General features: G+C 39.5%; 1 protein-coding gene across 1 annotated transcript; it reads left to right on the top strand.

Annotated features, from left to right (window-relative positions):
- The first annotated feature begins 3,378 nt into the window (after nucleotides 1–3,378).
- ASXL3 (ASXL transcriptional regulator 3) lies at nucleotides 3,379–22,927 on the top strand. The gene is made up of 4 exons (XM_042029090.1): nucleotides 3,379–3,475; nucleotides 3,950–4,055; nucleotides 9,958–11,899; nucleotides 14,274–22,927. The coding sequence occupies exons 1-4, from the start codon at nucleotides 3,379–3,381 to the stop codon at nucleotides 17,946–17,948; spliced, it is 5,820 nt and encodes a 1,939-aa protein (XP_041885024.1). The 3' UTR covers nucleotides 17,949–22,927.
- The last annotated feature ends 1,692 nt before the right edge of the window (nucleotides 22,928–24,619 follow it).

Below are 24,619 nucleotides of genomic sequence, written 5' to 3'. Positions count from 1 at the left end.
ATGAGTTATGTGGTCCCATGAACACAGGTCTCTGGAAACGCCCTCCTCTGCCAGTTCATCAGAGGCAATGACTATCATGAAGTCAGTCAGTGACTTCATGTTTAGTTTGTTGTTCTTACATTTCTTAACCTAAGCATCTTTAACATCACCTTTTCAGTCTTTTGGACACAGTTCCCCAGTATTTATAAGCTGCCATGTGTATCTGGTTTTTGATACAGTTCACAAATGGACAAGTGGTTATTCCATTGTTAGTTGACCTAGAATTTTTTTTCCTCTTAGGTAACAAATATAATTCTCCCTTTTTGCTATTCGTTCAGGAGTTTGTTTCCCTTTCCTTTTTTTCTTTTACTGATACTTACTACTTGGCATTTTTTTATGGTCCACAAGAGCTAATGACCTTTACCCATGACCTTGCTAACATTTGCTTTCTATTCTGAAGTTCCAGCCTGTGCTTTTTTCTCAGGTGAACTAGCTCACATTTAAATTTGTTTGGACCTTTTTCTAGCATTTAGCTCTGGGCTCACCATTTCTTTTTGAAACTTTGTAAGAAATTTGGGCCCAGAAACTTGGCACTTTTTTCCAAAGTATGTTAGCCAACAAAAATAAAAGGTGGGGTAACTCTTCCTGCAAAGCTTGCTTTTCTCCTGTCCTTACAACAACAGGGTTACAATGGAGCTAATACTGTTCTTCTTGTATTCACATGGCAATATAACTTGGCAGTCTTTATATATGCTCTTCATTTATGCAGTCTGGTGAAATAGCTCGATCATACTTGGCTGCCAGTTCATATTAAGTTTAATGCAATCTGATAGTTGATTGCTGCTGACAAGTGGAAACCTCTTCCCACCTATTGTGGTACATTCCAGCTTTGCATGAAATCTAATAGTCGTGTGACCTTAGAATAAGTTGGGTAATTTTTCTCATTTAACAGAAAATTATTGTCCACAAATCATTACTTTCCTATGAGATCTTTTGATCTGGCTGATGATACAGCTACACTGTTTGCCATCAGCTGAGCCATGGAGTTTCAGGAGGTCCATACCTTTCAGACACAGTCTGCAGTTAAATGTGGCTAAATACTGTAATATAAGAATTTCATGTCTGTATGACTCTTTTCTGCAAAATACTGCCAGGCTTAGAGACAAAATCTTGAATTTAATGAAGATTGAGTACAACCTACGCTGACATGTGGGTGTTTCCATTTCATCTCCTTTTATATTGAAACTTAAGGTAGCTTCAACACCTTTCTTAGAGGAACAGAGTTGTTTATTTAGTAATTTGTGATTCTTTTCTTTGTGGCTTTGCATCTGACCTTTCTAGAAAATTGTCTAAGTGCTGGTTTTGACCACGTACTGGTTTGTTTGTTCAGGTGCAAGAGGGACTGGTATTTAAAAATCCCACTTTAATGTATTAATTGTGGAATTTAAGTATTTCTGGTAAAGCTCATTTGTGCAGGAAGAAGATGATATGTCATAGTACTTTGATTTATACAATAAGTACATGTTCTTTATGGCCTTTCTCACCTCACTGGTTTTACTTTCTTGCTGCTTCTGCTGCATGTTTCACTGTTTCTTTCCAGTTTTTCTTTAGTTTCAGCATTAGTCATAGCCTACCTGTAATTAATATGCATGTGTTCCATAACCCACATCATGAGATGTATAGAAACGTTACATATCCAGCCCACTTAAATCCAAATTCTATGACATGTTGGCAAAACAATGCCATAATGTAGCAGGAAAGCACAGGTGGCAGTACTGTAGGTTCATATCCTGCTGAGGAACTCTGTACCACACACATTTTCTTGCTGGAATCAAATGCCTTTAGCATTACCTACTTTTCAGAGTCCATGCTTATTGCTATTTCTCTGTTTACTACTTCCCATCTTTCTGGTTTATTCCTCTGAGATAATTGTGGGATGGGATGTTGTTGCAGCGGGGATTACTGCAACAAGCATATATCAAACCAGGAGTCCCGTGGAAAGGAAATATATATGGACAGATTCGTGGTAGATGTTCAGGGATGTTTATTTCTCCAGCCTCATGGCCGGGGCAGTGCTCAGGAACTCTGCAGTCACGGGACCCGAGGGTCCTTGGCCACCCCGGGGAACACAAACCAACCAATGGGGAATGAGGCTGACCAGGGGCAGGGAGACCCCGTGTCTCCCGCCCCAGGGCCCATCTCCCAGGGCTCCATGGCAGGGGGGGAGACCCCAACAGGATGTCACTAGGCAATGAGTAAATTAGCAAAGATTCTCAAAACAGGGCCTGTATTATTACTGAAGTATAGAGCTCTGCGAGGGAACTACATCGAAACATCATTCAATGTTTCTGGCATGCCTGTGTATTTGTGGCTCCTATATGAAACAGGCACTGAGAACTAGAGGGTATTACTTAGCTAAAACATCTGTTAATATGCTGGAAAACATGCTGGATTTTACTGCTAGATTACAAATAGTGTTGTCAAACATTTATCTCTTACTTACCTTGAAGGATGTAGAATAGTGGGAGTGTTTTTTCTAGCAACATTACCTCTTCTGCTGCTTCCTCTCTTTTTAACTTGCTAATTTGTTTTTATTGTCTATTTATTATGCTAGAGGTGGTACCCACTGCTAATTTGTTTCATATAGTTACTTTTTTCAATTATTAGAATTCCTTTGGAAACAGACATATCCTCACAATCGTGAAAATATACTTTAAGTTTTATGGTAAAAGCTCAATAGTTGGATTGCTTTTAAAAATTATTGTAGAAAATACTGTGATTAAGATTTTTCATGTCATCTTATCACTGGATATTTGACAGATGTAGAAAATAAAGATAATTCTAATGTTCTTCCACAGTTCTCACTTTTGATGCCTATAAAATTATGAGTAGAGCTGTTTTCAGTTTCAGTGCTGAGTTTACATCAGTTCTTTTCTTAAGGATGTCTGTCATCCACTCTGGCCAATACAGCTTATGAGCTAACATGAGTATTAGGTTTTGTTTAGAAGCAGCAAAGTTACTGTCATCATTGCATTTAATTAATTTGTTTTGTACCATATTATAGGCAGATGCACAACTACAATAATGACCTCGATTTTTGATTGTACAATGCCTCTAGACACAGTCTCAAGACAGGGCTGTGATTAAAGCACATCCATCAGTTGTAAACTGAGTTATCATCAGTAACACTTATGACTGAAGAGAGCACATTGATGCTGGATTAGTTCACTTCCACTTACAGTAACAACTATCCTGAAAATGCTATTTTAGTAGTAGTCATTTTCTGTTCTTCCCACTGCCTACACTTTCCCTGTTTCCCCTAATTGAAACTGTTTTGATGTGATCTTAGCTGATGCTGTTTCTGACACTATCTTCTGCTACCACTGGCTTATTTTCTAGATGGGAAGCGATGGAGTTTTGCGCCTCAGTAACTCTGCTCTAAATAATGAGTTCTTCGCATATGCAGCACAAGGGTGGAAACAGCGATTGGCAGAAGGTAACTCTCTGCTTGCTCTCAGGTTTGCCCAAGGTTAATTGTTTTTATGAAGAATGCCTCTTTTTCTACATTTGAGAAATACTTTTTGAATAGAAACTGTAATAGACCAGTAATTCAGCAAAAGAGAAGTTGCTGATTCCATTTTGAATTTAGAGTACATTTTTGCAGTTTGCTGTGGCAGCTTATTTTGACAGTTAAAGAAAAAAACCCAAGTATTTCTGTCACTGTCAGCCTCCTAAACATGAATGCATGCAACTAAATCCCGCCAATATACCTTTGAAATACTGATGTAATACAGTAAATCAAATCTTTCTGTGTCACTCTCCCTTTTGGTTGTCATTATTTTTGTTTGGCATTGTTGGATGACTGTGTCAGAAATCACTGTATGTCATCACTGTATCTGCAGTTCATAATTACCCATATTAAGCTAATCCTTGACAACTTTTATTCAATATGTTAGTATTTGTTTTTTAGGAGAATTTACACCAGAAATGCAGTTGCGCATCAGACAAGAGATTGAAAAGGAAAAGAAAACAGAACCTTGGAAAGAAAAATTCTTTGAAAGGTTTTATGGTGAAAAGTAAGTACTGAAGCAAATAAAAGGATTTTTTTATATTTTGTTTTAGGAGGAAATGAAAATATAATTCTATGCTTCACATAGCACGGTCATATGCTGTAAAACTTAATAAAGCAGTTATCAAGAGCAGTCATTCCCCAATGTAAGAAGTTGTGGGTAGAATTATAGTCGTGTATCTGCACTTGCATTACAATTGCATTTTTAGAGAGTCATAACTCATCCATAAAAATTCATTCCAAAGAGAGCTTAAGACATAAGCATGTGAATATTTTTTAATTATCTTTTAAAAGATAGCATTAGGGCAATTCCTCCCTACTGCAAAATATAAATACAGCTTCTACAGATGAGAAGACCAGTAGCAATATTTCTGTATGTTTTAATTTATTTTTCCCAAGCTAGTTGCAAAGTTACTAAAATCAAATAGAGATTTTTTTATTTTTTGACTGAGATGGCCCATTGGCCTGAGAAGAATATATGATATAGAAGAAATACTAGCTAGGGACAAACAAAAGTGACAATGACTAATCTAATTTTAGAAGTGAGACACAAAGAATAAATAAATATCTTTAACTGACTAAAATTAAATATAGTACCACTCCAGGTGCACAACTGGGGTGAGTCAGCACAATTCATTGATGATGATATGAGATGGCACTCTTTAGCAGGTGAAGATTCAGTTCTTAATTCCATTTTTTTAAAAAAAGCAAAATTTAAGGAGATTCACAACTTCTTAAGATCCAAGAATTTTCCTTTTAGAAGTTATTTTAAGAAGTTAATTTATCAATACTTAGAACTATATATCTGTTTTTAAAAATACTAAGAATTTATTATAAAGTATAAACTAGCTATTTAAAAGTTACTGATTTTTACTTTTTATTTTCAAGTATTTTTTAATTGTATCATAGAACCACAGAATGGATAAATTTGGAAGGGACCACAGTCATTCATCTGGTCCAAGCTCCCTGCTCAAACAGGGTTATCCTAGAACACATGGCACAGGATTGCCTTCAGGCAGTTTTCCAGTGAGGAAGACACCACACTCTCTCTGGGCAATCTGTGCCAGTGCTCGGTCACTGCACAGTAAAGTTCTTCCTCACATTCAGAAGGAACTTTCTGTGCCTCAGTTTCTGCCTATTGCCTCTTGTCCTATTGCTTGGCATCGCTGAGGAGAGCCTGGCTCCATCCTCTTGACACCCTCCCTCTCTTTAGGTACTTATAAACATTGATAAAGTCCCCTCAGTTGTCTCTTCTCAAGGCTGAGCAGGCCCAGCTCACTCAGCCTGTCCTCATAAGAGAGATGCTCCAACCCCTTAATTATCTTTGTTGCCCTCCCCTGGACCATCTCCAGGAGCTCCATGTCTCTCTTGTACTGAGAACTGGACACAGCACAGAACTGGACACAGCACCCCAGGTGTGCCTCACTAGGGCTGAGTAGAGGAGTAGGATCACCACCCTTGACCTGCTGGCAGTGCTGTTCCTAATGCTTCCAGGACACCATTGGCCTTCCTGGCCACCAGGGCACCCTGCTGGCTCAGGGACAGCTCATTGTCCACCAGGACCCCCAGGTCCTCCTCCGCAGAGCTGCTTCCCAGCAGGTCAGCCCCCAGCCTGTGCTGGTGCCTGGGGTTATTCCTCCCCAGGTGCAGGACCCTGCAGTTGCCCTTACTGAATCTCAGACAGTTCTCTGCCCATCTCTTCCATCTGTCAAAATCCTTCTGAAGGGCTGCACAGGCTCTGGGGTATTGGCCACTCCTCACAGCTTTGTGTTGTCAGTGAACTTGCTGGGGAGGCATCTGCCCCTTCATCCAAGTCATTGATGAGTAAGTTAAACAGTACTGGGCCTAGTATCGAACCTTGGGGGACACCACTAGTGACAGGCCTCCAAATACACCCCATGACAAAGATTACAACCTGGTGGGATCTGCCATTTCAGTCATTTCTCAATCTACCTCACTGTCTACTCAATCAAATTTATGCATTATACTTAGCAGAAAAATTGTGCAATGGGAGCCATCATCACATAAGTTGTCTTAGTTTTGCTGTCAGATGTTTTTCACTTAAGAAATCCAGGGCATAGGGAACCCTTCATATAAGTGATTATCTTAAAGATTAACAAAAACGTTTCTGCAGTAACAGTACTACTTGTCACAATCCGCTGCTTTGACCATTGGGAAATGTAGTGAAAATGAGGCAAGAAATGGACAGATCCATTTTTGTATTTTATTTTGTGCACCCTTGCTAGATGCTTTGCCCCGGTGTATTTTTTCTACAGCACTTTATCTTTACATATAATGGAAATTCTAGGCTCTGAATGTGTCAGACTTCCTTATTGTAAGGTGCTTAATTTCTTAGTAAACAGCTTTGAGACTTCAGTTTAGTCCAGGTGTTGATCCTTTTAGTATCAAAAAAATACTAGTTGTGTTTTCAGATAAAGAACATAATGGCTTTTCATTATGCATGTCAAGAGAAGAGTCGGTGACTAACCTTCCACAGAGGAAAGGTCTGTGTAAGATACTGGTATAGGGCATTCCACAAGAAGTAGAATATTAGCAGCAATGCAGGAGTTCCTAAGTCAAAAATGACTGTCACATGTACAGAGAATGATGCTCATAATTCTGCAGAGCCTGCCGTCCTGCTGTGCTGGCTGAATGCTGGATACCATAGTGGTTGGCAGATAATTGCTCAGTCTGTGATGATACATGTCATTTGGTTTCATAGGTTTCTGACATCAACATTGTTATGCAAAATGTCATATTGCACGTAATTTCCATTTTGACTGAAGTATTGAATCTGGTGCTCCCTGCCCTTTCCCCTGCTTGCATTGTTTCACTTGCATTCTTCTGCTTGGCTGTTCTGTAGGCAGATCTACTTTGCTGACTTAAGTCCTTTTCCTCACTGTTTACTGACTGAATAGTAGCTTTTGCAGTAACTTCCACCTTGTGTTGGTTCATGGGCCAATCCTGATCGGTGATCCTTGTGGATCCATTTCGACTCAAGATACCCTGTGACTCTGTGATTCTCTCACCTTTTCTCACTTTGGTTTTTAAACTATCATTCAGTATGATTGGGCTTTGTCTCTTTTCAGCTATGTCGATTTGATTGAAGTAGCAGAATTTGTAAGCTTCCCCAAGCTATTTCTCACATGCACTGTCTGCAAAACTAATCTGTCTTGCAGGCTAACTTGCTCACTTTACAATCAGAGTAGTATTTTTGCTCTGACTTAAGCGAATTTGATCTTCAATATTTCATAAGTAAGTTCAGGTTTTACCTTCTGCTTTGAAAAGAACCATTAATAGATACGGAATCTTTGTAAACATTTTTATACCCTCCACAGTTGATGGCAATCAAAGCTTTTTCCCTGTTAGCTCTAAGTGTTGCATCTTGTGTTTGCTCTTATCTGTACCCAGGCTGTTTATCATGGCACTGTCTGCTGTAGTTTACTTCCATCCATTTTTGTTCTTTTTCCACTTCCTCATGTTTGTTCATTCTTCCTCTGATTTTCTTCAAAATACAAAAACTTACTCTGCAGTCATTTATCTAGGATCAGCTGATTCATGCTGCTAGAAATCCACATTCTTCTGGCTTGTTGCCCCAAGATTGCAAGGGTTATACTCTATTATATCAATATATTATTTCTTTTCCCACTTTTGAGAGTTACATGTCAGGATAGTACTACCAGCTAGATGAAAGCTTTTATGGAGAGGTAGACCTCCTCCAAATTTTATTGCTCATTTAATCCTTTTCTTACTTTGTTTTTTTTTTTCCCCCAGTACTACCTATCACAGCACTAGAACATCAGCATTCATATATCCTTGAGTAGCTGTTTGGGTTTTTTTACTGGATGACTGAGTGCCCTTACTTTACCAGTTGAATCATGTCCTTAGCACTTTCATTGAAATCTGCTTGCTGCTGTGCTCATAATTTTGTGCTGTTTTGCAAACTTTGGGTGTCTTTTTCTCTAAGGGAAAAGACAGATCAGCTGTTTATTTTGCAATCTGAGATTGTCTTAAATATGCTGATCTTGAGCCTTCTTCTTCAGAAAGCTTTTTTCTTTACTGGAGTCTCTTCTTCAACATAGTAGCATTTCCAATATTGAAAAAAATGGTTAATATTCAGTACGTGTTCTGCTGGCCCTAATCTACTTTATCTTATTTTCCTTATAGTTCTTTATCTTCAGTTTGTTACTAGAATGTGTGTATTTGTGTAACGTCTGTGTGACAGTTTCATTCACCTTTATCCTGTCCTTCATTCCTTTGCTGATTTTCAATCCATAAAGATAACCATCAGGCAATATCTTTTCATGATGTAAGCCAGCTAGAGAAAATAGACCATTGATTCAGTTTTCAGTAATGGAGTGGATTTGTTTTCCCTTCGCGTTTTCTTGACATAACTTTGGCTCCCTAACACAAGGAATTTTAGAGGAAGTTACTCATCTAAACCCAGGTAAACTAAACTTTACACACCTAAACTTACAACCTACACTTAGACTGTATGGGGAACTTATAGTCTATGCAGAAGAAAGACACATCTTCTAAAATGCATTCAATGTAGGAAATGTGAATTTGCTGCTCTGAATTGCTCTCTAGAGGATCCTTCCTCAGTGTATTGGTGACATAGGGAGATTTTGTTCATGTTAAGTGTCTAGTAGTAGGCAATAATAATAATTAAGTGTATTTTTTGGGATGCCAATTCCACACTGGGTTGGTTGGGGGGGGGTTGTGTTTACAGCTCTCATTGTAATACATCTGTTCAGTATTTTTAAAATGCATGACCACAGATTTTGGTTTTTTATGTGTTCTGTACTTTCATATGAACAGGCCTTTGTGATTTCTGTATCCTTTGGCTATGCACTGACAAGCAATTTTGCTTCCATAGCTTCTGAGTATCTTTTATGCTTGCTTGTTTCCATTTCATTCTTTATTTTCTGATTAAAGTGATAACAGAGATCTGTTTTGTCGATTAGAAGATCCTTAAGACCATGAAATTTCTTTTGAGGCTTCCCACCAAGCTTTTGTGTATTTTCTACTGTTATGGAATTGCTGAGGCATAAAGTCTGCTTGGAAAATCTTACTAAACATGCTGAACGCCTGTACTCCCACTGGCCTTAGGAGGAAATGAGGATGTCAGAGCACATACATTTTTTTAAATAACCTCTTTTTTTTTCCTGGCTTTGGTTTTGTTTTGGGGTTTTTTGTGGATTTTTTAAATTCTGCTGAAGTAATAAAACTTTATTTAAACTAGTATTTCCAGAATCAAAGGTAAGAAAATTTTCAGAAGAATACATAGTATATATGGTTCCTTTGCACTTCATGCCTGAGAATGAATGCATAGATTATAAATATGTGTCTTTTACCTCCTTAAGAATGTTAAACTTCTGTCATATGGCTGGCTGTGTTGCCCCTAAAAGCAGGTGAAGGAGGGAAAAAGGGATTTCCTTTTCAACTGTTACTGCTAGAAGAATATACAGGTGCTCATTTCTTCTGCAATGGATGCTTTTCTAGTGTTGCAGTTTTGTGCTGGTATTTAAAAAAAAAAAAAAAAAAAAGTGAAAAACCAAACCAAACCAAAACCCCAACGGGAATGTAAACTGAGCATGAATAGTGGTGAATCTGTGTAGCTTGCTTTTTTGTTTCATTCAGGTGCCAAATAGTTAAATAATGAATAATAGATTACTTATTTTAAAAATATTCATGGTTTTTAACACTTGTAAGAAAATCTCAGTAGTTAGGTTTGCAAAATACATAAAACTGTATATAAATTAGTTAGCCACCACTTAAGCAAGCCACTATTTTAAACTAGAAAATATGTATTTTTTGTAAATAAAAAATGTGGGTGAGAAAGGCTAGCCTATTCCCTTATCCTTAATGTGATGGAAATGCCTATTTTAATTTCTGTTTTTCTTTAGGCTGGGAATGTCAAGAGCAGAATCAATGAAGCTCACTGCAGTGCAGAACAATGATGAAGATGAAAGCAATTCTTTGTGCAGATCTTCTGGCACACCTGGTCCTTCTAAGCAAGCAACTTTTAAGGATCAAGAGGAGAAAGGTGCTAAAATTCCACCTGTACCAGAGAGAGATTATAGTCCATCTCATTGTAGTATGGAACAGGTTCCTGTCAAGGATCTAACGGCAGATTCTGAGGATATACTGATACCTGAGGAATCAGTCATTCAGGAGGAAATTGCTGAAGAGGTTGAGACAAGTATTTGTGAATGCCAAGAGGAGAACCATAAGCCAGAACGTGAGTTTTCTGAGGAGTCTGTAAGTTCAGCTGGCACAAATGAGGAAACAGAGGCAGTACAGCTTGCAGACAGCACTGAGTCTTGTGTCATGATGAATGATGTAACTGATACTGTATCTCACATTGAAATTAAAGTGGAGTTGAAGTCAGAATGCCCTCAGGAGGAGATGTCAGTTGTGATAGATCAGCTGGAGGATTGCATATCACCAGCAAGATCAGCTTCATCCACAAACTCTGTCAGCAGTACAGTTGAGAAGGATTCTGAGTCTGCAAAAGAGCTAATTGTGCCAGAAATGCAAAGTGCTGCTCTGGAAGGCTCCTTGTTCACTGGTGGAGGCATTGCAGTGGATATGGAGCTTCATAGCGACCCTGAGGAACAGTTGTCTGAGAATGCTTGTATTTCTGAAACTTCCTGTTCTTCTGGAAGCCCAGAAGTTTGTATTGCCTCTCCTGGAGGAGACACTCAGTCGACTTCAGAGGAACCCTGTACTCCAGCATCCCTTGAAACAGCTTGCTCATCTGAAGTGTCCATTTCTGAAAACATTGAAGGTGATATTCAGCAAAAGGCCAATGATGAAAACTTGCACACACCCTTAATGTCGGAAATCTCTCCGATGTCCACCTCACCTGTAACCTCAGAGGCATCTCTGTTGTCAAATTTACCTTTAACATCAGAGGCATCACCAGCTTCTAATTTACCTTTAACATCAGAAACATCTCCAATGTCTGATTTGCCTTTAGCATCAGAAACATCTTCAGTATCTTCTGTTCTTCTAACTTCTGAAACATTTGTGACAAGTAGTTTGCCTCTTCCATCAGAGATATCTCCAGTTTCTAATTCCCCAAGCAGTGAAAGACTTACTCTGCAACAAAGGAAATCACCACGTTTGTTGGAAGACTCTCTTCCCACTCTGAAAGAAGAAAGCCCTGTCATTCCTAAGGTGGTTCAAGAAGAGAATCTTATTCAGCCAAAACAACTTCAGAGTGCCCCTGAAAATATGAAAGTTGGTCCATTAACAATTATACCTGATACTTCAGTATTGGAAGAGTCCCAAAGCAAAAACCTCAGTCATCAGCTATGTAAGTCACATTCTGAAATTGAGAAGTCCTGCATTGCATCCATCCCAGAACACACTCCTCCAGAGGTGATCAAAAATAAAAATCACAGTGTTCAGCAAAGAGGTGACAAGAAAGGTGCACTCTTGCCCTCAGAGGTATCTGTCTTATCAGAAGGATCACTTGGGAAAAATATCGAGTTGCTTCCATCAAAGGCACATGATAAACTATATACCTCATCGCTAGAGAAAGCTACATTCTCTGAAGTGTGCAGAAGTAAATCTCACAAGCTAACAGGCAGCACCCAAAGTCGTCTAGAGAGTTCACATTCTTCCAAGTCTTTAGAACCCACAAAATCACCGGAAGCAAGAAATGAAAGTAGAGACCCAGAGATCCCAAAGAGGAAAACAGCAGAACAGCATGGGTTTGGAATCTGTAAAGAGAAGAGAGCTAGAATAGATGATGATCAGCCTAACCGTAGTGTTTCATCAATGAGTCCATCTGATAAGGAACAGCCACCCAGAGAGGAACCCCGAGTTCCACCCCTTAAGGTAAAGTAGTGAATAAACAGGATGGCTTGGAAACAAAAGGTTTATTATCTCCCTCTATGAACTGCATACAGGCACAGTTCATGCTGTATTTTTTGTGGATGTATAAGGGCTGTTAGTACTGATGGTTTTGTTTTACTATTACATTTCCACCATGCCAAATTACTTCTGATACAAATATATCTACTGTTGTTCAGTAGGGGTCTTTGCTAAAAAATTGATTTTGTGTGTGGGAAAGCTTTCCAGGATCCAGGGCTTAATCTAATTCAAGATCTTCCCCATCAGTCACACACAGTACTTGTTTTTCTAATTGCCCATCTGTATTTTGTGCTTGTTCTCCTGTGGATGTGTTCTCCAGAAAGCATGAATAATAAATGTTATCATAACCAATACTTAGAAAAACAACCAGTGCCTTAATCCAGCAAGAGAACCAAGAGTCAGAATACTTGAAGATCCCTTTGCAAGCCCCAGGCTTGGGATAGGCTGAAATGAAAGGTTTCCCAGTAGAATTAACTGGAAACAGAGATCTATCAGGAGGAAGTATCTTACTGATAAATTAATAGATACCTCTGTTAATGGCAAAGAAAAACAAAAAAAAAACCACACCACCTAAGCAAACACTTTCATGTGTATTATTCTGCTCTGTACGAAAGTATATTTCAGTTGAAAAGGGTTTCTTCCATAACAGAGAGTTCTATAGATTTAGTTATATATAGGCTCAGTGTTTTGACCCTTTTAATTTTGTACTTGATGACATCAGCCAAGTTTAAGATCCAATTTGCTGAATTTAAGCCATTGACTTCGCAATACTAGTTCCTGATTATTCAGAAATGCCCTTTTCTGCATTTATTTTTAACTGCTGCAGTCACTGAACATTGTTAATATGGCCAGGAGGGCAAATAGACTAACTGCTTTAATCACTAGTGCAGAAGCATATTGCAGTAATTTATTTTTAAGAGCAGTGATGCAATTGGAAGTTAGCCCTGCTCTGAGTTTAGTGATATTCTTTCATATTTGGAAGGTGTCTATCTAGCCTAATAAATTCTAATAACTCTCTGAGCATAAAGGAAAATAGATCACTAGGGAATAAAAAAAGGTCGTTACTATAATAATAATAAAAATAATGAAGCACTTAAAGCTCTAGGAGGTCTGGTAATGCAAAGTGGAAACTGAAAAGAGTTGCTGCTGAAACAGAAAGCAAAATGTTTTGAAGAATCGTGGGCAGTCAATTCTGGTATGCTTTTTGTGTAACAAATATTTGGCTCTTGTATCATCTCACCAACCAACCCCATATCCTTTGTAATTAAAAGAGGAGAAATAACCCCAGTTCTTCTAAGTCATTCTGCTATATGGCTGACATTTCCCATCATGTCTTATGATTGCATTTTCTACCAATACTACCTAGTTTTCTTCTCAGTTCCTTTCAGAAGATAAGTCCTAGCATTAACCACAAAGTCCTATTACTATGAACAGCCAGTAGACATATGTTCATTTTAAGAAATTGAAATTTTTTTTGCCAGCCTTGGGGTATTCTGAGAGAGTTTATGAGTTACAAAGTAGTTCCAAGACTCTTAATCCTGAAAAACGATATGCCTAATTGGAAACATCCTAATAATTCCAGTGATTTTACAGGTTATTATTTTGCTTAAAGTGCTAGGTATTTAAATTTTTAATATTTGTGGGTTTATTATTTATAGGCTGGAGGATTTCATTTCTGAAGTGCAGTAATGTAGAAGTTATCCAGGGATGTACTAAAGCAAGTCTCTTAAAAATGCAAGTGAGGAAAGGAAAGGCATATCCTTTAGTGACTCACTTCTTTTACACCTCTTAAATCCTCAGTGTTGGAACTTGGAAAACAGGCTCAGTGGAGATACCACTATGTCCTATCTAAAGGCAAGATTTGTTATCTGGTATATAAGCAAAACACAGGCTGTTCCTGATGTCTTAATCACTGGAGACCAAGGAGAAAGGCACTACGTGATGGTTACTTTTTCACACGTTTGCAGGGAGGGGTTGCTTGCAGGTTCTTATCCAGTATCACTGCATCAGGCTCACTGATCATCTCAGGTAGATGAACTGAATATGAAACAGGTCTGACAAATTGTATCTGATAAGCATCATGTTGTCATCTAGTTCAATCTTTCCTCCTGTCAGAAGGATCAGTGTGAGTAGGCTAATACAGGTGTCAGTTATTCACGCTGGAGGATGATAAAATATTGAAGCGTAAATATTGAAGTGTTAGCAGTTTTCTGTCCACCTGTACTGAACAGTAATTCCCTTCATTACCTTTCTCTGACCCTTAAAGAGACAGCTTGTTATTTTAGTGAGTTGATGATCTCATTAAAATTTACTGGGTTTTTTCTTTATCTTCCTTTAGATTCAGCTTTCAAAAATTGGACCACCTTTTATCATCAAGAGCCAACCTGTTTCAAAACCAGAACCTCGAGTTTCCCCAAGTACATCAGTCAGCAGTGGGAGAAACACTGGGGCTAGAACTCTGGCAGATATCAAAGCAAGAGCTCAGCAAGCAAGAGCCCAAAGAGAAGCTGCAGCTGCAGCAGCCGTGGCAGCAGCTGCGAGCATAGTCTCTGGAACAATGGGGACCCCATGCGAAGGTGGAAAGACAAGAACGCTGGCACACATCAAGGAGCAAACAAAGGCCAAGCTATTTGCAAAGCATCAAGCCAGAGCTCATTTACTCCAGACTAATAAAGAATCAAAGTCACAGTTCAGCTCAAAGGAAAGTAGTACCTCATCTCTGGAGATACCAACGACTACTGACACAAAGATTGAAGGTTCTACTGGTGTCATTATAGTTAATCCTAACTGCAGGTCCCCTAGCAACAAGTCTTCTCATCACCGTGAGACCACCACTTTATTGCAGCAGTCCCTTAACACAGCAACATTACCAGAAACTGCTACTGAGATATCTGTGCACAGTTCTGATGAAAATATACCTGTGCCACAATTGTGTGAGAAAATCATTTCATCTACCTCTACTGAAAGTAACAGTGTGCCAGTGCTTTATAATAAAAGTTCAGTCTCTGTGTGTGTTTGCAGCACTGCTATGTCTGGAGCAATTAAAGAACTTTCTTTTGCAAGTTCTGTTGATAAATCCTCTGTGTTAATGTCTGTTGACAGCGCAAACACAGCAATTTCAGCCTGTAATATAAATATGCTGAAAACCATCCAAGGGGCTGATACTCCCTGCATAACTGTTGGACCAAAATGTATTGATAACAGTAATGTACCAGTCTCCATAGACAACACAGTCTTATCAAATGCCATTGATGACAAAAGGTTGCCACTACCCAGTAGCAATGTGAATAATGCAGTCTCCAGTCATTATGCCACTGTGCCAGCTTCATCTATTGCAAGTAACTTGCCAAATCATCTCTCTGGTAGTTCTGTATTGATTCCCCCAGTGGGGACTACCAACAGATTTCCTTCTGATAAGATAGCCATAACCGGGTGTAGCGAGCAGAGCGCTGTCTCCATCCACACGACCGCCAGGTCAGCTTTAAGTTGCAGTGAGGCGCTTGCAGCAGCAGATTCTGTTGCAAGGCCACCCATTTCAATGTTTACTGGTAACATGGTGACAATAAGCTCTTATGATAACGCTACTAAACTGAATGCTGATCTCTTGGAAAAAAGCTCTGGAACACGAAACCGGATGGATCTCTCTGGTAAATCTCAGCCACTGAGCTTCACGCAAACTGCCATGAATAGGTCTATACCTTGTAAAGTCATTGTTGACCACACCACGAACCAGAATTCCAGTCTGTCACTTTCTTCCTCTATTGAAAACACAGAGAACAGCATTGACCTGCAGAGCAGACCTGTAAGGACAGAAGCTGCCTTACAAAGTATAGCCTGTCCTCAGGTGTCTGTCATAAGCAGGCCTGAAGTGGTCACTAATGAAAACCTTGAGCACAGTTCCAGCTTTATCACCATTACAGCAAAGCAAGACAGCAAAAGCTTGCAGGCAGGGTGTTCAAGTCTTCGAGAAGTGCCTCTTGCTCCTCAAGATAAGTTAATTGAGGTGGTTACTACCAGCCAAGGCTTTGCTGAGCAACTAAGAGGCCCTTCAGCACTGAAAAATGAAGCCAATGCGGCCTGTGCCAATCAGTACAACACTAACAATAGAATTTGTTGGCGTGATGAGGAGGCAATGAACACAGACCAGCCAGTGGTCAGCCATCTTACCCCTGGTAAGCATAAGGAATACGCAGAGCAAGGCTGCTTGAAAAATGTCAAAAGCGAACCTTCCAGTTACACACAAATGCCAGAACTGCAATCCAGGAGTCTTTTGACAAGCATTGCTGTTCCTGTTAAATCGGAAACTAATGAGTCTGACAAGTGCTTCAGGATGGACACCGAGGATTTTACAGGACCTGAAATGCCTGTCCAGACTGCAGAAATAGCCACGAGTGTGCAGCCACCACAGACCTCCAAGACATCCATCGCGGACTCCATGGAAGACTCCCTGTCCCTGGCAACAGAAACCCTAAAGAGAGTTACGAGTGCTGGGGGCTCTAGCTGTCGCTTGTCGTCAGTGGAGGCCAACAATCCTTTAGTGACACAGTTACTGCAAGGCAATCTGCCTTTAGAAAAAGTGCTGCCGCAGCCCAGATCAGGAGCCAAACTAGAAATTAACAGGCTTCCTTTGCCTTTGCAAACTACCTCAGTATGTAAAACAGCAGTGGCCGAGAGAAATATCGTTGAACATGCTTCCAACTCTCCTAATCCAGATGGTAAAGGATTTACAGCAGGCAGCATAGCCCCGCTACAAATCAGAAAGCGTGAAAACCATCCGAAAAAGAGGATGGCCAGGACTATAGGGGAACATGCTCAAATTAAATGTGAGCCTGGGAAGGTGTCAATGGACACAGATGTTAAAGTGGCTCCTTGTGTAATTAGTTCCAGCATGAATCAGCTAGGGCACGGACAGCCGTTTAAGCAGGAGTGGCTTAACAAACACGCCATTCAGAGCCGGATCGCTCACAGTCCAGAGATCAAGCAGCAGAAGAGACCATTGCCTTCATGCAGTTTCCAGCAGAGCTTATTTCACATTGATAAAAATGGCAGCTTTCACGCAGAAGCCAGTACCTCACATAGACAGCATTTTTACCAAATGTCCATGGCTGCAAGAGGCCCCATTCCTACGGCAGCTTTGTTGCAAACTACTTCAAAAGGCCCACCTGGCTGCAACGCATTTGCTTTTAGCAGACACCTGGAACAGAAGGGTTTGGGAGATGTGAATATTTCTACAGCAGCTCACCAGCTGAGGCTAGGAAGTGTGTTTTCCCCTAATATTCAAATTAAGGAAGGTGATGACATTGCCAGTGCCTCTCAAACTCTGCAGAGTAAAACATTAGTGCATCCCCCTGCTCCCCCTCCACCCCTGCCACCTCCTCCCCCTCCTCACCCAAATGCAGAAGTCCCCTCTGATCAAAAACAACCGACAGTTACTATGGAAACCACTAAAAGACTTAGTTGGCCTCAGCCAGCAAGCATCTGTAGCAATATAAAATCTGAACCTATTTCTTTTGAGGAAGGTTTAAGCAGCAGCTGCGAACTGGGCATGAAACAAGCTTCCTATGATCAGAACGAAGTGAAAGAACAGTTAAAAGCGTTTGCATTAAAAAATGCAGATTTCTCTTCCTATTTACTTTCTGAGCCACAGAAGCCTTTTACCCAACTTGCTGCTCAGAAAATACAGACGCAGCACCCACAGCAGCAGCAGCAGCAGCTCTGTGGAAATTATCCAACAATACACTTTGGTAGCACAAGTTTCAAAAGGGCAGCATCTGCAATTGAGAAATCGATTGGGATTTTAGGAAGTGGTTCAAACACTGCCACAGGTCTGTCTAACCAGAATGCACAGATCCCGGTTCAGAAATTTGCTGACAGCAGCAATGCCGATGAACTGGAATTGAAATGCTCTTGCAGGCTGAAAGCCATGATTGTGTGCAAAGGCTGCGGAGCCTTCTGTCATGATGACTGCATAGGGCCTTCCAAACTGTGTGTAGCTTGTCTGGTGGTGCGGTAGGAGCTGAAGCAAAGATGCAGTATCCCTTATCAACGTGGGAGAGCAGACAAAGGAACAGTGAAATTGGAACAGTTTAGGCCACTAATGGTTTGCAATTAGTGGATTGATTTTTATTTTTTTTTAACTGTTTGGCTTTTTTTTCTTCTACATGGTGCTTTCAGAACTTAGTTATTCCTGCCTGAGTGCCATTTTCTGGGAAGAAGAGGAAACCTGTAGAAGTAGTTTAAAACAAAGATAGCCTTGTTACTGAAGCATCTATGAGCTCTCTTGCTGTGCTAAAAAAAAAAAAAAAGAAAAATGCATTAATGCATGTCATTGTAGCTTCTATTTATTTGCACAAAGTGCAGCACATTTTTTCTCCACTTTTTGATAGCTGATACGAGCTGCAAGTTAAAGATCAGTGGAAGAATAGCACTGTAAGAAGTGGAGTAACTATGCAGAATGAATAACACACTGAATAGCAACTGGTGTGAGTGGGGTAGTGGCGAGGTGGGGGTGCCGACCATCGTAGCTTCGAAGTCAGTTTGCAGTTTTTCTGCAGAAAAGATTTTCTCTTCAATTGACTTTCACTATCTAGGTCTGAAATACAGTCACTTCACCTAACAAAAGAAATCTGAAAGAGGAATTTAGATTGTTAGAGAGGTTTCCTTATGTGCCTGCCAGGGACTGTGGAACTCAAATCTTACTCATCATCTCTTCTTTGTTGATTCCTTAAGAAAGGTTTGTACATGTGATGAATTAGCGGGACCAACACTGGAAACACATTGGCTTCAGTAGAGTCTGGAGAAAGTAACTTCTCTGCTGGAGATTATAGATCTCTTTTTTTCTTCCTATTTCTCACTCAAATGGTCTTTATTTGTATTTGTCTCTCTAACGTGTCCACTAGGTTTGTCAGTCCCAAATATATATAAAAATAAGGTCAGACTTAGGTCATCGGTTCTCGAGGTTGTAGCCTTTCTGTGGCCTAAAAATGATGTGTTCTTCTGATGAATGAATGAGAAAAGATTTTAATTGCATATTGGTTGAATGTTGGATTATAATTTCTTTTTCCTCTTATGTGACTTACTCTATTTAAGTAACATCTCAGAGTTTTGCCATTTAAAGTAATTCTTAGAAGTACATACAGCACTGACTTTTTTTTTTCTTAAAGGAAGTCAGACCCCTTTTAGAAATTTGGAAGCAAAATGTATTTTTAAAAGGGATACTGCATCTTTAAAGTAACCTTCAGTATTTATCCAGTACTGTATTTACATTCAGGACTATAGCTGCATTCCAGATGTGCTAGCCACCATAACAGCAGAAAAGAAAAACGGTGATGTTGGAGTCCTATTCACCTAAAAGGAAAATATTATAAAGGAATAAAGTACATGCAGTTGCTGGGGAGATGAAAACACCTTGGGTTATTTTTTACTCCCTCTTCAAGAACACAAAATGTGGAGTTCAAGTCATCCATCTGCCAGTATGTGGTTGGGTCTGCCCAAATGTCAGAGTCAAGAGAAATGGGTTTTTTTACCATCACAGTAGAACCTCACTAATCCAAAGACCTTACAGCCTGCCCAAGAAAACTGATTTTCCTTGCACAGTTTTAAGAGAGCAGTGTAGTAAGAATGTGTGAGATGTAAGAGAGCTTGGTTTCATCGTGCAGTGAACTGTTGCATTCTGAAGTACTAATGTGAATGATAGAGCTATGTTTAGGAAGTGGAAAGTATGCTGTATTTTAGAGTATACTTTTTTTTATCTGATCTTTTTTGTGTACTTTTCGTCAGCTGTAACCGGTCTCCCTGACTCGGGGGCATATTAGTGAGGTTCTGCTGAATGAAGGAATCACATCTATTTTCTTGCGGGACCATGTTCACGAACATGATAAATGCCATTTATTGTCTTAAAAGTGAGCTGGAATATCTACAACATACATTCCTGTCATAGGAAGCTCTATGGTGCACCTTGATGTTCTCTTTTATTGTAATTAGCAACATATCAATATTATTTTTGACACTGTGTGGTACAAAGGCCATTTGTAATAACGAACAAATTTGTTGCTGATACAATAATCCTTTTTTTTTTTCTGTACAAAAGTGCTCCTTAATATGACGTGAACTAAGGAATGGCTTCTCAGCACTTTCAGGTCTTCTGGTAGGAAATAAGCCACACAAGCAAAAAACTAAAAGTAACCAAGTGAAAATTAGCATCCACTGCTATGCCAGCTGCTGACGAAACAGCGCCTGGGCAATACTAATGAGTAAGTGTGAGTGTAGTCAGTCAGTGCGTATCAGATTCATATTTGAGGAGCCTTTGTATTGGAATTGTATTGCATTGTATTTATACTTTGTAGAGCTAGGATACTTCTATTTAAAAAAAAGAAAAAGAGAGCAACCAGTCTTAGACTTCTATTTACCTATGTTTATATAAGCCTGCTGGGAATCCTTATTTCTAGCTCAGGTTTTCCTGTCCACAGCACATAAGTCAATATTTGTTTGTATTTGCATCTTGAAATAGGTCTTGTATTGACTGACATAATACAGAAATAAATTCTGGCCACAACATAGTTTTACTTTGTTCAAAGGGTAAGAGTGTGACTAATGTGGTAGGTCACTCATTTGTGTCATGTCATCATTTTTGTATCAGGATTGCAACTTGCATGTGTGAGATCACGATAAAATGTGTTTAAAATGGCATTAGACTGGATGGTGCTATGTTACATTACACAACTGACCAAACTCTTCCATAGTGCAGTTCCACTCCTTTCAGTTTTGAGTCATTGGAGTTGCACCAGGAATAAATTTTGAGCATTAGTTAGACACAGTGGTGAAGTGTTGTTACAGATTAGGTTTAGGGTATGAAAATACTCAAAAGCAACCGCAGTGATGTGAGAGCCTGATTGAATCCTAGTGTGACTGAAAACCTTACTTGGATTTTGGTATCACACAAATGCTTAGGGGAGAGCGACTCTAGGCCCTTGGTAAGAACCCAGTCACATTTAGAAGTTAATTTTGAATGATTCCTTTTTTTGTTGTTGTTTGATTGTTCCGGTTTCAGGCTCAATGTCATTGTGTTTTCTAATGACCATGCAGTTTGCACCGTGGGGTGTTAATAGTTTATGCACTGAAAAGTGGTAAAAGAATTACTTAAGAACACACTGCTCTGTGTTTGTGTGTACGTACGTATGTGTCCCAGTGTCCAGCATGTATAATTTACCTTTTTTTATTTTTTTTTTGAATCTCCAAAATTGTCCCCCTACTCCTACCCCTGGAGCAGCACTTTTGGGTGAGAGGGAGAAACGCTTTTTTCTTTCCTCCCTCTATTGTTTTAATTGCGTACCTGTGAGATATGCAGATAATGTTAGGGCATTTGCAGTAAGTGTGTTTGTGTGTTTCTGTTCTGAAATAATTTTCCAAGCAGAAACTCCCTTTGAAATAATGTTAAAATAATAATTAAGAAATGGTGAACTGGATGCTCCCTGTTTGCATTTTATTTATCTGCTGAGATCTAGTACATGAAATAGCATTTAAAAGACAAAAATAAAGGTTGAGCCATAAAGTGAAAGGTATATTCTCTGTACTATAGACTTTCTTCTTGAGGGTGGTGCATGTTGTCAGGGTAAGCTACAGAACGTGCAGATGGTTTTTCAGGGCCCTGCAATTCCTTGCACAGTTTTTAAGCTGGTGCATATGGTGCTTTATAATGCAATTTCTGAAGTAAAATTACCTTATGCTGCACCCCCTTCCCCTTATGAACACACGCACAATTTCAGAATCATTATTGTAGCCTCTGGTTTAGCAGTTTCTCCAAGGTGTGGTGAAGTACCAGGATAAACACTCAAGCTGAGAAGTGTCACCAAAAGGGATCATTTTAGCTGACACACGTGAAGGGCCCTGCTCTGAACACTGAATGACTTCTGCAGTCTCCTGGCAGCGGCGCAGCAGCTCATCTTCCGTAGCTCTGCGAACACTGGGGGGGAAGCAACGAAATATTCAGTGGCTTTATCATGGACCTGTGTAGCTAAATGTTTCTGAATCTATGAAATCCTGTTGTCTTTGGTCATCATGCTTTGTCACTGTAAAACCAATGGAAAGAAAAGAAAGCATTTTTTAGTCTAATTTAAGGAGCTGCTTCTTTTATAGCACATAATATTTCGCTTTGTACTATATTTGATAGTTAAAGAATAATTTAGTCCGTAGAATAACTTTGTTGTATTTGTACTGTTCATGAATGTTACAAGAAAAGTGCTTTACTTTGTTGCCATAATTCTCTTGTACTGCTGTAAAATATTTTTTCTGCTTTATGGAAACTTAACTCGATTCACATTTTCAGTACAGGGTTTTTTGTGTGTATGTATTTTTTTTTGTCAGTATTCTGAATGTTTACATCTGTTCAACATTAGCCATTCTATGCCTTTATAGGGCAGTATTACTCCTGCAGTATAACAGCAATGTGAAATCCACTCGTACCTAACATGCATGAGAAATACAGATTTATTGGGGAGATCCCTATCGTGCATAGATATTTTTTCTATCCACATTCAGTGAAGTAAATACCCTCCTTCAGTCCTCTACCAAAGAAAATGTTACTCCCACAGGACAAGCTCGGAAAGTGGTTCTCTGAATCTTCAGAAGGGGGTGTAGTTGGTTTCAGCAAGATTGCTACAGTTTAATGCTGTTATGCTTTGCTTTGTTACCCCACCAGATGTGACTGGGTGAAACAAGCGTTTTAGCAATTTTTTGTGTTTCAAGACAGTGTTTTGTTTAGAATTCAGGGATCATGCTTTCTTTAATGGTGCTGTTTGTTTTATTATTTTTTTTAAGAAAACAACCTTTTGTTGCCTACAGAAATGACCATTCACAAAACCATAAATTAAATAAAATAATTTGTCTTCATAACTTTTCTCCCTTTCCTTTCCCCCTTCCCTGTCCCTTGAAAATAACAACTTGGGCTTCAATATTAAAATAGTCTCGAAAAGAAAATAAAGAGATAAAATAATATTTCTCATTTGTTTATTTATTTTGTGTTCAGTGCCTTAGTCAGGAGATCCTGCTTGTGCATGTCCATTGTATGTTCAAGTTGATGAACTAGAAATGTGAGAGAAAAATCAAAAGCTTACAAAAACCCTTTGTAAAGGATTTTTCAGTTATGATGATGTAAGGCACAGTTTGAATGACTTCTGATGTAATCTGAGTATTAATCATCTTATACTAGTAAAATAAAACTAGGTGTTGTATATTAAGTTGTTTAAGTAGAATAGTTTGTGGATGAAAATGATTATATTTCTTTGGGTAGTTTGTGCTGGGTGTATTTTAGTGCTTTGCCTCCATCTGCAATCCTGTCCAGAACATCCTTAACAGCAGCAACCATCCCAGCATGCACTTCCCTGATTTCCCATTCCCAAAGCAGAAGAAATTAAATGTCCATGGTGCATGAAAGGCATCCAGTCCAAGTTACATTCCTCAGAGCAGTTATTTCTTCAGGTCTGGAAGGCCTTCCTGAAATGGAAATTCAATAGCCATTATATTAAAATGCAGAAAAACCCCCACCATTTTCATCATGTTAATCTAAAAAAGAGAGCCTTGAGTACTGATGGTGAGGGTGCAAATGTTACAGGGTGGGCAACAAACAGCTTTTTCACAAGCTTGCTTGGAAATATCAGAACTAAGCACCATCTTTTGTCTAGCCTCCTGTCATTATTATTATTTCAGATGTGATACCATCTGAGGGTCTTGTTAGCAGCAGATGACAGCCCTGTCTGCCAGAATCTGTCCAAATGCAGAAAGAAGGCTGTATCAACCTCTGTAGTTTTATCATTCAGGGACTTTTTTTTCATATCCAATACCCACCTGGCAAAGCCCCTCAGTATCTACTGTCATGCGGATTTTTTAACTTAGTTTGTTTTGGTTAGAATTTTCTTTTCATGGGCCTGTGCCAGAGCAGGGACCAGCTCTGCTTCTGACAGTACCAGCTTTTCAAAAACAATTTTATTTTTCATCTAAACAATGTAATGTAAATCATTTTGTTAAATCTGTGCTAGCTAAATATTCACTTTTGTCCTTTCCCTTAATTTTAAGCTTGTAAAATAATTTTGTGCATTTTTTTAATTCCATCTTAAAAAAATAAGTATTCCGTTTTTCTGAGGGGTTTGCTAAGGACTTTGCAAGTGTTGCTAAGTGAAGTCTTATGATGGCTTTTATGTTGGTGTGCTGTCTCTGCCTGGGCGAGCGCAGCCTCACCCTGGCAGCTCAGCCAGCAGATGGCATCAGGAGAAAACAGGCTGCTGTGCTCTCCAAGCATTCCACTCCCCCGGCAAGAGCGCACGGCGTGGAGAAAGCCTGCCACGCATACACAGCGTTTCTGGGTTCGTCTTCCTTTCGTGCAGAGCTTTAGTTGTAGGGAAAGCAGGCCTTCCTTCCCCCTCCCCAGTCCTGGAACTTGGCTTTCGGTAGAAATGATGCCCTGAAGCTCACATCGTCCTTTCCTGCGCTTGGCACTGTCTGAGTCGTGCAGTCTGGAATTGAAGTACTGATACACTGGAAAAAATTCTTCCCCAGGCCAGAGCCAGAGCTTTTTTTTACCCTCCCTGCAGTTTCCTTTGTCACTCGTGGATGAAGAGCAGCAACAACAAAGCTCTTTGTATGGAGGTGCTCCACAGAATATAATATGAAGGTATTACCACAGCTTGGTGT

Source organism: Corvus kubaryi, unplaced genomic scaffold, assembly GCF_017639235.1.
Source record: "Corvus kubaryi isolate FWS band 111438036 unplaced genomic scaffold, C.kubaryi_AGA036_p1.0 37312, whole genome shotgun sequence".
Classification (NCBI taxonomy): Eukaryota; Metazoa; Chordata; class Aves; order Passeriformes; family Corvidae; genus Corvus; species Corvus kubaryi.
Note: the sequence above shows the minus strand (reverse complement) of the source record. Positions and strands in the feature narration are given on the sequence as shown.

Coding starts and splice junctions, on each gene's coding strand:
- ASXL3 (XM_042029090.1), top strand. CDS start 3,379: ATGGGAAGCGATGGAGTTTTGCGCCTCAGTAACTCTGCTCTAAATAAT. Junction 3,476..3,949: donor GAAACAGCGATTGGCAGAAG/GTAACTCTCTGC, acceptor TTTGTTTTTTAG/GAGAATTTACACCAGAAATG. Junction 4,056..9,957: donor GAAAGGTTTTATGGTGAAAA/GTAAGTACTGAA, acceptor GTTTTTCTTTAG/GCTGGGAATGTCAAGAGCAG.